The 14,806-nt window shown below is 37.7% G+C and overlaps 1 protein-coding gene across 50 annotated transcripts in view; it reads right to left on the bottom strand.

Annotated features, from left to right (window-relative positions):
* Positions 1-14,806, bottom strand: part of dock3 (dedicator of cytokinesis 3) — a 397,524-nt gene that overhangs the window by 30,316 nt on the left and 352,402 nt on the right. For 29 of the 50 annotated variants that reach the window (XR_012397895.1, XR_012397898.1, XM_009296480.5 and 26 more), the window contains 8 exons: positions 12,681-12,781; positions 7,734-7,792; positions 6,936-7,084; positions 4,471-4,556; positions 4,063-4,089; positions 3,840-3,935; positions 1,461-1,521; positions 1,277-1,370 (listed from right to left, as the gene is read on the bottom strand). Coding sequence is in view for 48 of the 50 variants with exons in the window: in XM_009296480.5 (XP_009294755.3) it covers positions 1,277-1,370; positions 1,461-1,521; positions 3,840-3,935; positions 4,063-4,089; positions 4,471-4,556; positions 6,936-7,084; positions 7,734-7,792; positions 12,681-12,781 (673 nt within the window). In the remaining 2 variants the exon portion in view is untranslated. The remainder of the gene's footprint in view (positions 1-1,276; positions 1,371-1,460; positions 1,522-3,839; positions 3,936-4,062; positions 4,090-4,470; positions 4,557-6,935; positions 7,085-7,733; positions 7,793-12,680; positions 12,782-14,806) is intronic. The other 21 variants (XM_073937545.1, XM_073937552.1, XM_073937546.1 and 18 more) reach the window with 1 other exon arrangement.

Genomic DNA, 14,806 nt, shown 5'->3' with positions numbered 1-14,806 from the left:
TGGAGGGCCCGTGTCCTGCAAAGTTTATTTCCAAACCCAATCAGACACACCTGGGCTAGCTAATCAAGCTCTTACTGGGTTTTCTGGAAACATCCCTGCAGGTATGTTGAAGCAAGTTGGGGTCCGTTCTTCGTATGTGGATTACTAGTTAGCTGGATTTGGTTATTGACGATTTGACACGATCCAGGATCGTTTTGTTCTTCAAAGCTGATCCAAGAGTTGTTGTCATAGCAACAGTTCTGCTAGGTCAAACCTGATCGGGAGCAGGTTCAATTCATATAAACAGGATTAGATCGGCTCAGTTCAAGCAAAGATAATACAGAACGTATGTACCGAATGCTGATATTTTCTTACAGTAGTAGTTATATACACTTGGGAAAAGAGTAAATATTTTTTAAACTATATCTATAAAGTTATAGTTATTAATAAAATAAATAAAGTTATATAAATTAATAAAACTTATGCAATCTGCACCCTCGAAATGAAAGTACAAAGACTTTCTCTTGGTGCAAGGAGAAAACTTATTGATATGAGCTTTTTAGATCGCTTAGTACAAATTGTGTATAATAAACATGCACAATATGTGACTTTATTTTTTAAAGCAATATTACATTTATGCAGTCATAAACATGTTTTGACAGCTAATATGACGGTGATTTGATGCTTCACAAAAGTTGCAGACGCCTTTACCAATATCAAAATGCTTTTGTAAACAACCAGTTATTCTTTACACCGATTAAAAAACGGCTACTATAATAAAGAAAATCTTTTCTAAATGTAGAACTAAATACATTAATATGCATGATAAATACATGATGAATACTCTTGAAACATAAGAGTGTAAAGCCTGCAGCTCACAACAAATGTGGAAGGTTATTGCGTGTCATATTTAACAAACCGTTTACTGCTAATTTGATGTAATTTTGCTCACATGGATAATTGAATATTAATCAGATGATGTCATTACGCTGCTGTGCCGTCAGCCAATCGTTGCATTGCTGATCATGATTTCGAGGATCGATAGATCTGTCCTTCACAACACACGCAGCGATCTCAGATCAGTTCATCCAGACATTCTAATCTGATTCGCGAACTTGTTTGAAGAACCATATTAGCGAGAGATCAGTTATCAAGATCAAAAGATCCAGAATCTGCCAAATCATCTTAGATCATTTAAGTGAGGTACGAAGAACGGACCCTTGGAGCTAAAATCTGCAGGACACCGGGCCTTCAAGATCGAGTTTGGACACCCCTGCAGTAAGATGAAGTGTCTCACCTGTGTAGTTTTCCGCCTGCAGGTGCATGTCACACAGCTTATGAATGTATCGGATGTACATCTCCTCCTTATTGATCTCCGACTTGTAGAAATTCTGTAAACGTCCAGATCATGTGACTCTCAGGTCAGTTCAGCTTGCTCACAAGAAAGCTGCGTCATGTTTATTATGAAAGCTGAAACTCACCAGCAGGTTGACCGTGCAACCGATCTTCTTGTTTTCCGTCTCATCACCTTTCATGCAATCTCTGCCAACAACAGAAACAGGACGTCTCATTAGTTACAGATGCCACGCCCTCTGATCAAATACATGCACAATATGAAGTCTGAATCTGATTGGCTGCTTTCTATGCAACTTATAAAGAGATTTCTACTGTTTGCTTTTAGATTACATATGATAGACTGAACAGGAACGTTGTATGCTCTTGCTGCAGTGATACATCCATCTATTTAAGATGTGTGGGCCAGGGTTACTAAACATCCAAATATTTATTGACCAAGCATTCAATTTAAGGTTTAAATACTACACAATTAATTCAGATTACGCATATCTTTTCCTGATTTCAGCACAATTTGCTTGACGTAGGGTGTTGTGGGGATTTGTAAACAAGAAAAATGTGTCAGAGCGTAAGATTTAATCATTTCTTCTCGTGTAGTGAGTCATAGTGCACTGATGCCAGCTTTACAATGTCAACACAGAAGGTCTAGCATGTTACATTTGTTCCTTATATCTACAGCAGGTTCCGTCACATTGACCAATAGAAGCTCAGAATCGCTTTCATCCACTGCTTTTAAAATGGCAAAGTAGCAGCGAGAGGAATGTGCTGCTATGTGGACATGAAATGGCAGAATCTTTGTGGAGTTACAGCAACTGTACACTCGTCTGTATGATGTAACATCAAAGGACTTTGGTCGAGAGACCATTACAAAATTCAAAAATAAATGTTGATAATGGGGTGACACGATAGCTGTTAGAACTGTCGCCTCACAGCAAGAAGGTCGCTGGTTTAAATCCTGGCTGAGTCAGTTCATTCATTCATTTTCTTGTCGGCTTAGTCCTTTTATTAATCCAGGGTCGCCACAGCGGAATGAACCGCCAACTTATCCAGCAAGTTTTTACGTAGCGGATGCCCTTCCAGCCGCAACCCATCTCTGGGAAACATCCACACATTCATTCACACACACACTCATACACTACAAACAATTTAGCCTACCTAATTTACCTGTACCACATGTCTTTGTCTTTGGACTGTGGGGGAAACCGGAGCACCCGGAGGAAACCCACACGAACATGCAAACTCCACACAGAAACGCCAACTGAGCCGAGGCTCGAACTAGCGACCCAGCGACCTTCTTGCTGTGAGGCAACAGCACTACCTACTGCGCCACTGCTTCGCCCAAGGCTGAGTCAGTTGGGGTTACTAATTGGAGTTTGCATGTTCTCCTCGTGTTGGACTGGGTTTCCTCTGGGTGCTCCGGTTTCCCCCACAGTCCAAAGTAGTCTGGCATATTTTCTTTCTATTGTTTTCTATTGTCCAGTTTTGGTGAGCCTGTGTGAATTGTATCCTCAGTTTCCTGTTCTTAGCTGACAGGAGTAGCACCCGTTGTGGTCTTCTGCTGCTGTAGCCCATCTGCCTCAAGGTTGGAGGTGTTGTGTGTTCAGAGATGCTCTTCCGCAGACCTCGGTTGTAACGAAAGCTTATTTCTATCAGCTGGAACCAGTCTGGCCATTCTCCTCTGACCTCTGGCATCAACAAAGCATTTGCGCACACAGGACTGCCGCTCACTGGATATTTCCTCTTTGTCGGACCATTCTCTGTAAACCCCATATGGTTGTGCGTGAAAATCCCAGTAGATCAGCAGTTTCTGAAATACTCAGACCAGCCCGTCTGGCAGCAACAACCATGCCAAGTTCAGTCACTTAAATCCCCTTTCTTCGCCATTCTGATGCTCGCTTTGAACTGCAGCAGATTGTCTTGACCATGTCTACATGCCTAAATGCACTGAGCTGCTGCCATATGATTGGCTGATTAGAAATTTACGTTAACGCGCAGTTGGACAGTTGTACCTAATAAAGTGGCCAATTAGTGTATTATGAAAGACTACATGTGCCCAAAAGCCACTTACTGCAGTATATGCTCATCAGTGTTATTATATCTAACTAAAAATAAAACTAATTGTTTAATAACCAGTTTCAGTTACCAGTAAAGTTTATAACTTAATTTAAAGTTGAATTACTAATCTACTAATTGTAAATTTAAAGAGATAATTACCCCAAAATTAACATTTACTCACTTTTTACTCTCCCTCAAGTGGTTCAAAACCTTTATGAGTTTCTTTTGTCTGTAGCCACTGACTTCCATAGTCGGAAAAACAAATACTATGGAAGTCAATGAGGTTTCCGGCTGTCTGTTTGTGTTCAACAGATCAAAGAAACTCAAACAGGTTGAAACAAGTGAAGGGAGGGTAAATGATGACAAAATCAGACCAAAAGTGAACCAATTGTGAATTATGTTCAATCAATACAGCATTATTATTAGTACAGAGAGTAAAACTAAAGTAATACCTGTAATCCAGCAGTCGCTCCATGAGGCGCGTGACAGACGTGACAAAGGAGATGCCTGTCTCCCTCCAGGTCTCCTGCTCGATCTTCTCCAGCAGACTAAACATAAACGGCAACATATAACTCATCAATTAAGGACACTTCACAGAGGAAATAGAGGGATTTGTAATGGAAGATCCTTTTGAGTGGCTTCTGACTGGCCTGAAAAGAGTGGGTTTCCTCTTACCTGGGGTACGGCCCAAACAGCTGAGTTCTAATAATCCCGCAGCACAAGGCAAAATCAGAGACACTCGGGTTATAGCAAAAGCACTCAATCTGTGTGTGGGTGTGCTTGTTTATGTGCTTTATGAGGACACGTTTGTATTATGACATGAGTAAGACCCAGGTATCACAATGTTGAAGGGGTTAATGAGGACATGCAGTGTGTCCTCAATTTAAAATGCTTCAAAATCATAATTACAAGTTCTTTTGACATTCAAAGTTTGCACACATGCTTCCTGTAAAGGTTGGGTTTTGCGGTAAGGTCATAAAATGATTGTTTTTACTGTATAAAATACATGATGCCTATAGAGTCCTCGTAAACCACCAATTCCCGTGTGTGTGTGTGTGTGTGTGTGTGTTTGTGTTTACTTACAGCAAACTGAAGAGCTCTCTGTAATTCTCGTCTCCTTTGCCCTCAGACACCAGACTGTCCAGTTTGTCTATCAGTTCCGCCTCCACCTGCACCATAAGCATCAGTTCATTCACATGTAATTAAACAGTTTATACTTATTCATAAGTATATATAAATTATGCTAATTTTTATTTATTTTTCATCACATTATATCTATCTATCTATCTATCTATCTATCTATCTATCTATCTATCTATCTATCTATCTATCTATCTATCTATCTATCTATCTATCTATCTGTCTATCAGTCTGTCTGTCTGTCTGTCTGTCTGTCTGTGTGTCTGTCTTTGTCTATCTGTCTTTCTAGGCCAATCAAGCAAATCATTAAATAACATCTAATATTATATAACTATACATCTATATCTTATCTAATTAAATCTATATCTTTGTCTATCTGTCTGTCTAGGCCAATCAAGCAAATCATTAAATAACATCTAATATTATATAACTATACATCTATATCTTATCTAATTAAATCTATATCTAATATTGTGGGCTCTATTTTGACGATCCATACGCAAAGGGCAGGGCGCAAAAGCATTAAGGTCATGTCAGAATCTACTTTTGCTACTTTACGGATGGAAGAATTCGCTTTGCGCTATGGCCCATGGTCTAAAAGGGTTGAGCTTATTTTCTTAATGAGTTATAGGTGTGTTTTGAGAATAAACCAATCAAAGTCTCAACTTCCATTCCCTTTAAGAGTCAGTTGCGTCGTGCCATAGCGCATTTGCTATTTACATGGCAGACTTTGTAAGTGGAAAAACTGAGTGTTTCACTAGAAAGAAAACAGTTAAACAAAGCATCTACAGCATGAGGATGAGAGATGAGCCTCCTCATTAATTACTTTCACTTTCACTGTTGTGGATAGGGAAACTTGTTGTACGCACAGATATCCATTAGCCTATAAATAATTAATTTAGCTTGTTAAGCGCAAAGATTTGTTTCAAAACTATTTCTAAATTCAGTTCTAATTTCCAGCAAACGAATAAATGAATAATAATAACGAAGTGTGTTTAAAAAACTTAGTTATATCCTAATACACATGCTGTACCCCATTTTGTCTAAAACCTGACAGGTGTTCAAATCTAAGCTTGTTTTTAATAAAACAAATATAAATATGCATATAATAAATAATACTGCTAATAATAATAACATTAAACAAAAGCAAATTATTATGAATAAACTGAAAAAAGCCCGCCGAGATGAAGAAGGCATGGAGGCAGTGGTTTTTATATTTATGTAGGCTAGAAAATAATAATTTTTGTAATATTTTAATCCTTTAATTTTTTTCATATATAAAGATATTTGCATATTGCAGTACATCCTGTCTGTATTAAGCAATGTGTAAGAGAGCCGCACAACTGATGCGTTCTCCGCTGGACTATAGACCGGCTTTGTTCAGATCTATTGAACAGTCTATTATAGATTCTCAAAATAGCAATGTGCCTCAACACGCCTCCTTTTTTAGACCAGAACACCTATGGCCGCACATATGAGTGCAAATGCATTTGCTATTTAAACAGCGTGGTGCAAAACGTCAAACAAGTCTTGCGCCAAGTTGAAACAAGCAAACAACAATTGCATCGTGCCATGCGCCCCATTGCACCAGGTTAATGACAGGACCTTATATATATATATATATATATATATATATATATATATATATATATATATATATATATATATATAATAGAGCTATATAAATAAACAATTGAATTGATTATTTGAAAATAAATGAAAATTCCACAAAAGGGCTTATAATGGGGTATATGCCGAGCTAGTGCTGTTCCCATGCTGATACACTTCCGGTGACCTGTTATTGTGAACTTTTTTCCCATTTTATACGGTTCCTTATACAGCATCGATGTTGTGATGTCATTAAAATACATTCAGTTAAATAAACTTTAGCATTTATTTGGTTGCTCAAGCATAAAACGAGACAAAAAGCTGTATACTCGCACGCGCCCGTCAGAATCGGCAGGCTAACGATGAAGCTCCATTGAATGTACTGGGGTAAAAGAAATGCTCATATAATAAAGATATGGCGGGGGAAATGTAATTTAAGGCAGTGCTTCTTGTACAATCTGAGACCCACTTTAAATCGGATATCACTCAGCCAGTGGAGATCGCTGATTTTTAAAGAAAACAGACCTTAAACGCACCGGATTCTGCATTGGCATTCAATTCGCCGGAAGCGCTTAACCCAGGTTACTGGCAAATTAAAAGTCCTATTAGCATGCTTCGGCATATACCCCATTTTGTCTAATGTTCTTTCTTTATCCATTCTATTGCTAAAACATCAAAAATAAACAAAATATCATATTCATAGTCATATTCTTTTGTAATCTCTGAAACATAACAGGTTTAGAAAAGAGGAAAAAAACAGGCAAGAAAAGACAGAGAAGCAGATGGCAGGTATAATGGACCTGTTTGAAGTTGCCGTTCTTTCTCTGTTCCCAGTCCATCATATCGTGGAAGATGGGGATCATTATATTTCGGACTTCGTTTTGCGGTACAAGCGTCACACCCAAAAAGGGGCCGATCATTCCTGGTATGAAGTGGATCTTATTCTCACCTGCAGCCAAACCAAGCAAACCCATAACCGTGATTATGTTATATAATCAAATATTGTATTACTTTCACTAATGCAACAAATGTTTGACAAATTAAAAAATAAATAAACCTGTATAGTGTCATTTTCAAGGGATAATTCAACCCAAAATTAACATATTCACCCTCAAGGGTTTCAAAACGTTAATGAGATTAACCTCAATAAGATATTTTAAAGAAAGCTGAAAACCTGTAAGCATTGACTTCCAAAGTAGGACAAAGACTATGGAAGTCAATGGTTTTCAGCTTTCTTCATGATACCTTCTTTTGTGTTCAACAGAGGAAAGAAACTCAGGTTTGCAACAAGTAAATGGGAACAGAATTGTCTTTTTTTGTGTGTGTGAATCTCTTAAAAAATATAATTTCTACCAATAACACCTGGAACCTGCAATACCATTACGGCCCACAGGTTGAAAACCACTGAACATTTTACTCTGTACAGAAAATGTGATTACGAGGGAATTCCTGTAGTGCAGTGCCTTCTTCCGCCTCTAGAGGTCAGTGTTGCTTTTCTACAGTCAATCCTCATGTTTACGTCTGTGCGTGTGCAGAGAAATGCAGGAAAAGAGAATGAAACAAGAGCTGGAAGATGGAGAGAGAATCACGACACTCACCCAAATTCTGCCACATGCTGAACAGCTCGTAAGCCATCATGACCCTCATGTCACCATACCTGCAAGGGCAAGAAAAAACACAAATGTAAGATGATTGAATCAAACAGAGAAGCAGCAAGAGCTACACGCTAAAATGAAGATTACAGAGAGATGAGAATGAAGGAAGATTAGAGATGAATCGACCCTTTCAATGTACTCTAGCATGATGATGATCTGTCTTGCATGTTGTGTCTTTTGTGCAGTTTTTTGCATTTGAGTATTTGACCAACAGCTAAAGGAACAGGTATCTATTAATTATGAGATGCTAAACTCATGGCTACAAACAAAATGGGGGAATGCAGCACTGTAGCACTACTCTGAATGGGTTAAACATGGTTTACACCTCGCCACAATGCTCTAATTAATTTTTTTTTTTGTACAATTAAACAAATATTCTGGGATCAATTTGATCTAAGCTCAACTGACATTCGAATAGGAAAGACATGATAACAAGAACCAACATCAGACTGCTTTCTTTTACTAGCAGTGTCTGAAACAGCTCACTTTTTCACATAAGTCCTCTTTACACAGCCGATTTAAGGTGGCCAACCTGATTTTACCAAGTACGACATGTTCCTGGAGTAACATCTATATTGATCCTGGAACAAAATTCCAGTCAGCCAATCAGAATTAAGGGATATGTTTGCAGTTAATGTTAAGTTTAGGCTTACGGTTAGGTTTATGCGCTTCTACATAACTGTTATCTAACTATTATAATTCACAGTTATGCTTTGTTTTAGAAGTAGGGAATAAGTATGGATTAGGACATAGATGTTAATCCAGGAATGCATCGTGCTTGGGAAAATCATGACGTCATGAAACAGTTCTGTGCCTGCTCAAAATTAAGTGTAAAGATGCTATGATATTCTTTAACTTGCTTTAACACACCTGCCTGGAAGTTTCTAGTACACCTAGTAAGAGCTTGATTAGCTGGTTTAGGTGTGTCTAATTGGGGTTGGAACTCAAATCTGCAGGACATCGGCCTTCCAGGTAGGATTACCACTTTTGATACAATAAAATAAGGGACGCATGCTGCAGTGGGGGCCGTATCTCTTGGGGGCCTAGACCACTGTGATCACATGCCCAATAGCCTGCCAGTGGTGGTAAATAACAACTTAAAATATGTTTTCAGGAAAGTATGAACACTTGGACATTAAAATAATCTGTCTTTTATTGAAATTTGTGTAAACAGATGCAGTCAGTCTTTCTCTTTTACAACTCTGCAACACTGATATAGCTGACGTTAACTCAGCTGCTATAACCTATGGCCCATTTCCACTAAGTGGTACGGTACGGTTTGGTACGCTTTTATGGCAGTTTCCACTGTCAAAAGGCGTACCAAACCGTACTGTACGGTACCACTTTTTCGGCACCCTTTCGAAAGGGTATCAACCACCGGAAAGTGTACCAAAAGGCGGAGCTACACGCGCAGCTGAACACCATAGGTTTACAGAGATACATCATTCGCTTGCGCAACAAGCCAGAGTGAAAACAAAAAACCTGCCATGTTTAAAATACACAGCCGAGAGATTACAGCGTAATTTAATATACAAATAATAACGAGCCATGGTCGATCCGGGCTCAAACAAACCTTGTCGTCGTCTTGATGAACAGCCACAAAACCATGGAGTAGAGCAGAATCTACCCTGTGCCTTGTAGTTTTTAAAGTTTCTAAAGTGCGAGCGTTTTCGCTTTCTTGCTTGCGCTCACCACGCGTCTATATCTGAAGTATAACAAACTTCTTGAGCTGATGATAATAACGTGGGCTTTATTATTGACGTGTTTTTGAAACTCGATCCTGTCAGACAAACGCGAGAGTGATGCGCAGAAAAAAGGAGAAGCCATGAACAACTCTATGAACAACTCATGTTCATAGAAAAGTTAGAAATAAACAGTTATACAGATGTATTTATGTGTGTAAAGCATCTGTTTTGTGAGAAGTGCTTCTCATATGATATGTGAGCGGCCCCTACAGCTTTATTGTAGACATTTCCTCGAGCGAGAATGATGTGACTGAAACTTTCTATCATACACCACGCCCACCAAAAGGATACCCTTGGTAATGGAAATGCAAGCCTGATAAAGGTGACCCATACCGACCTAAACCGTACCTTCCTGTACCAGTCAGTGGAAACGAGATACTAGTGGCGAGGAAAAAATACTAATGAACCTAATTTTAAAGGATGGTATTGATAACAGATTTTGGCTAAAATACAGTATTTGTCATTATTTGCAGTAACTATCCAAACATAAAAACGGCACATACATAAACTAGATACAAACATTAGCTAAACTGTAAAAAATGATATGATCAATTAGTCCTGACAGCGTATGTTTTAGGTCATTTTAACTCACTGAACTAAGTTAATCATGTTTTATCTTAATTTTATAAGTTATGCAAGCTGTTTTAGGTCAGTTTAACATAATATAAGTTCAATAAACTCATGATTACTTTGATTCAGCTTAAAAAAATTAAGGCAACCAGGATTTTTCTTCCAGTGTAGAAAAGTTTTCATATAGCCTATTTCTAATTTGAAACTATGGAAAGTTGCAATTTACTTGCTCATTTTCTTTACATGGGTATTATGTTGTTTATTAATGTATTAAATAAAATGTTTCAAGTATTAATGCTTATGTGCCTGACTTAACCTTAACAAACAAATTATAATATTACATTGGAATGTGATCCACTTACATTGTATTTACAGAATTTTTAACAAATTACAATTTATGACCCAGTGTGTGAAAACCAGGCCAAATCTAATTCTGAAATAAAGTTTGACTGTAGCCATTCATTTCCCTGTGATTTCAGTTGTTGACATTGTTTTACTCAGTTATAATTAAATACATATATTATTATTATTATTATTATCAGACTGTTCTATATTTCATGTAGAAAACAGTAAATGAAAAAAAAAAAAGACTCCAGCTAGGTTTTCACAGACCGGGTCACATTTTTAACATTATTAAGCAATTAATAGGGAGAGACTGTCTGCTTTACAAAGGGTACGAAGAACTGTCTGCTTTGTTTTTTGCAAACTCTGCTCTCTGAAGGCGTGTTGTCCCACAGATCACCATGAGCCACAGAGAACGATCTCCAACAAATCGTGCAGTTGGCTTGATAACAATTTCTAACACTTTGCAGCCAGATATTTGTTTCCTCCCACTCTCTGCAGTATTTTTTCAGTCGCTTACGTTTAAACTCTGAAACTTTAAGAAATGAAGGGTTAGCTGGGGAAGCATCTGCCATTACTCTCTATCAAGACTTGACAAACTCTGCTTAAAAGACCCTCCCTCTTCCCCGGACAAAAAGTCCAATCAAACTAATGATGACATCAAGTATTACCCAATCAAAAGTAGGAAATGAGGCATCTTTAGTAAATGCGTGTGGGATGATTTGCATGAAAAGCTACTTTAAAAAAAAAAAGATAAAAATACGGGACAAAACCTGTCGCGTATAGATTCAAAATGGGACGCACAATTTCATTCTCAAATACGGAACGATTCCGTATTTTAAGGGATGGGTGGCCACCCTACCTCCAGGAGCAAGTTTAGACAACCCGGGTGTAAATAAATTGCGTTCTTCAGCGATCTTGCGTCCTCGTGTAACGTCATCTTTTAGACAAATATGCCATTTTCAAATTTATTGGAATTATTTGTGCGTGAAATGTGTAGATATAACTATAATATAAAATATAAATAACTCAAAAAAATAGATAATAAATAGCAATTCAGCTAAGTTTATGAATGTATGTTATTATCTTTGTGAATAATGATTAAAGTCTGTGTAAACTTGTAGTTGCTAAAACTTATTCTAGTACGTTGATGTACTTCCAACTGAAACTGAATATTGAGTAGGGGGCGGGGCTTTCATTATGCATATCATTCCTTTATAGCAAACTAACAGAAAGAGGGGCGTAGCTAAAAATAAAAATATCAAACTGACATCAACAGAGAAGGACTTTCACTCCAAACATGAGCTGTGTCCGAAATCGTAAACTTTCATACTATATAGGGGTGGTTCTCAAACTGGGGGTCACGGGACAATGACAAGGGGGCATTTGGGGATTTTTGTAAAACTTAAATACATTTTATTAAACTATTTGAACCATATTTTATTCATAACCCACAGAGAATAGTTGATAGTTGCGTTAAAGAAACAACAACATACAAATCAGCCATCAGCCTTTAATTTTTATATTCATATCTATTTAAATTAATAAATGGCTTTAAAAACACATTATATGGTTAATAGACTGTTGCATGTTTGTGTTTTCAATATGCTCATGTTTATATATGCCTATAGTTTATATATTTACAGTATGACCACCTTGAAAAATGTAGGTCGCGAGTCACTGACATTGTTATTTTGTGGGTTGCAGGCTGAAAAGTTTGGTAACCGCTGCTATATAGTGCGCTAAAAACAGCGCGACATACGAGCCGAGTAGTATGTTCGAAAAACAGTATGAGTGAAGTACCCGGATGACCTACTACTTCCGGCGATATACTGAAGTGCACATCGGATAGACGCTACTTAATCCCATGATGCCCCAGGAGAGAATTAATGAATGGAAGTGACGTGGATAGGTCATGTGATCATGACAGAATGGCGGATGTAGTACATCCGAATTCCATTCATACTGCTCACATTCATACTGTATAGAACACACTTTTCTAACAGCCGAGTAGTACATTTAAATTCATATGCAGTACCTACTGTATAGTAGGTGATTTCAGACGCAGCCAATGGTAAAAGAAAATCATGAGAAGTTTAAATCATGAGCTCAAAATCGTGAATTGAATTGAACTGTGAGTTAAAATAATTCGTTAAACCCCTAGTGGCTAGGACTAGTCTCAGACACAGCTGTTGTCCTGAGGTTTGTGTGAGTGAACAGGATCAAGTCTTACTTGTCAAAGACCTTCTTCCGCTTGGCCGGTGTCAGAGTCTCCAGCTGTAGACTAGGCTGGTTGATAAATAGCACAGCCAGACTGAAGTACGAGTTCCACACCTGATGGAAACAGAAATACAGGAGCCATTAAATCTGATTAAGGTTTATTAAATTAAGGCCAGTGTTTTCATCACAGAAATGGATGACATCGATGGCTGAGGCAGAAAGTATATCTGCTTGTTAGGTCGTGTCTATGGAATACTGTTTCAGGGTCTAAGCCGCTAACGTAGACTAACCATATTCCGTACACAACGATGTTTCGTACAGATTACCTTTTAATGCTAAACTCTGAATAAATACTTATGGGTCGTAGGCAAGCTATATATCTGTGCAATGTTTAATTCTCACTCTTTCAGCCCCAACCACAACAGAGACCTTCCTATCATATGTTTCCGAGTAAATTCAGTAAGTTTGCTACGGCCACCTAATGCGCTTGAAAATAGATAGTGGGCAAGCTTAAAGTGCGAGTGTCGCCTGGGAGGGGATACATTTAAAGCTACGACAATATGCTTTTGCATTTAATTTATGCATCACACGGTATTAGAGTCTTTATGAAGTGAATATTATGTTATCACAAATTGTTAAATAACTTATCTTTTGTTGAATAAATGCTTTGAAATGGGGATATTTAAACGTCAGTTATGGGTTATGACCGCATGTCGCAACTCTCCGCCAGAGAGAGCCTGAGAGACAGGCTGCAAACGCTGTTTCGATCCTTCTTTTGCAGTGATCATGTTTATACATATAAAAGGTCAATCAAGTTAGCATTAATGTGCATGAATTTAATGTTTTAATATTTTATATTGTCATGGTGTAATAAATGTAATGTAATGTGTATTTATATAGCAGGAGGGTTATTTATATTTAATGACCACAGAGAGTCAGGACCTCGGTTTAACGTCTCATCGGAAAGACGGCACCCACTGACAGTATAGTGTACCCTTCACTTTCACTGGGGCATTAGGACGCCCCCTGCTGGCCTCACTAACACCACTTCCAACAGCAACCTAGTGTTCCCTAGTGGTCTCCCATCCAGGTACTGGCCAGGCTCAGCCCTGCTTAGCTTCAGTGAGTAACCGGTCTTGGGCTGCAGGGTGACATGGCTGTGGCATGTTTTTAATAAAACAAACATGATATAAAAAGTAAATGATTTTGAAGCTATTTCATTTCAAACTTTCATAAAAGAGTTATTTAATATAGCATTAACTTCAAGCTAAACACAATAATAGTATATTCTGACATAAGATTTTAATAATACTTCAAACAATGCCCAATTTTGCCAGTAAATTAAAGTTATGCGCCCTGTACAGAACACTATTTTAGTCTTGTACCGAACACCGTTAAAACCTATCATCTTCCATACACATGCGAAGGCGGTACTTATCCCATCTTTTCTCAAAAACTACTGGTCCAAAAGACATCAATCAAGATTTGGATTGTGGAATAGGTATCCCCCCAGAGAATGAACACACAAGCATGCTTATGTGGCTTTCAATGGCGCAGGAGTGGTCGTTTGAGTGCGCTGAATAGCGAAAAGTGTACGGAACATGGTTAGTCTACGTTACTCATTTGAATTGAGAAAATACTAGTTTATGACCATCATATCACACAATAAAGTGAATTTGATTTAGGATCATGGTGCACACAACAGTCTCTGGACAAGCTGCATCATAGACACCAATATTTTAACAATTTATTAAAAAAATGATTCACTTTCTGACCATCAGATATTAAGCATGGATATATATATATATATATATATATATATATATATATATATATATATATATATATAGCACTTTATAAATATTTATTATCACCATTTGTTGAGTGTCCCTATACAGTTTGATATGGTGCTTGGACCCTGAAGTCACACTTAACAAGCAAATTCACAGACTCTTGCCATATAACTGTGATTTAACCCTTTATAAAGGTGATTTTTGCATAATAGGTCCCCTTTAATCTCCATAACGATTTAAACAAACCCTCTCAAATCATTATAGACTGATACAAATATCAAATGCATATTCTGAGCAGTTTTCTTAAACCTGTTGTAGGAGGACACAAAAAAATAATTCTATAGTT

This window comes from Danio rerio, chromosome 22, assembly GCF_049306965.1.
Source record: "Danio rerio strain Tuebingen ecotype United States chromosome 22, GRCz12tu, whole genome shotgun sequence".
Taxonomy (NCBI): Eukaryota; Metazoa; Chordata; class Actinopteri; order Cypriniformes; family Danionidae; genus Danio; species Danio rerio.
The sequence above is the reverse complement of the archived record's forward strand: the minus strand, read 5'-3'. Positions and strand labels throughout refer to the sequence as shown.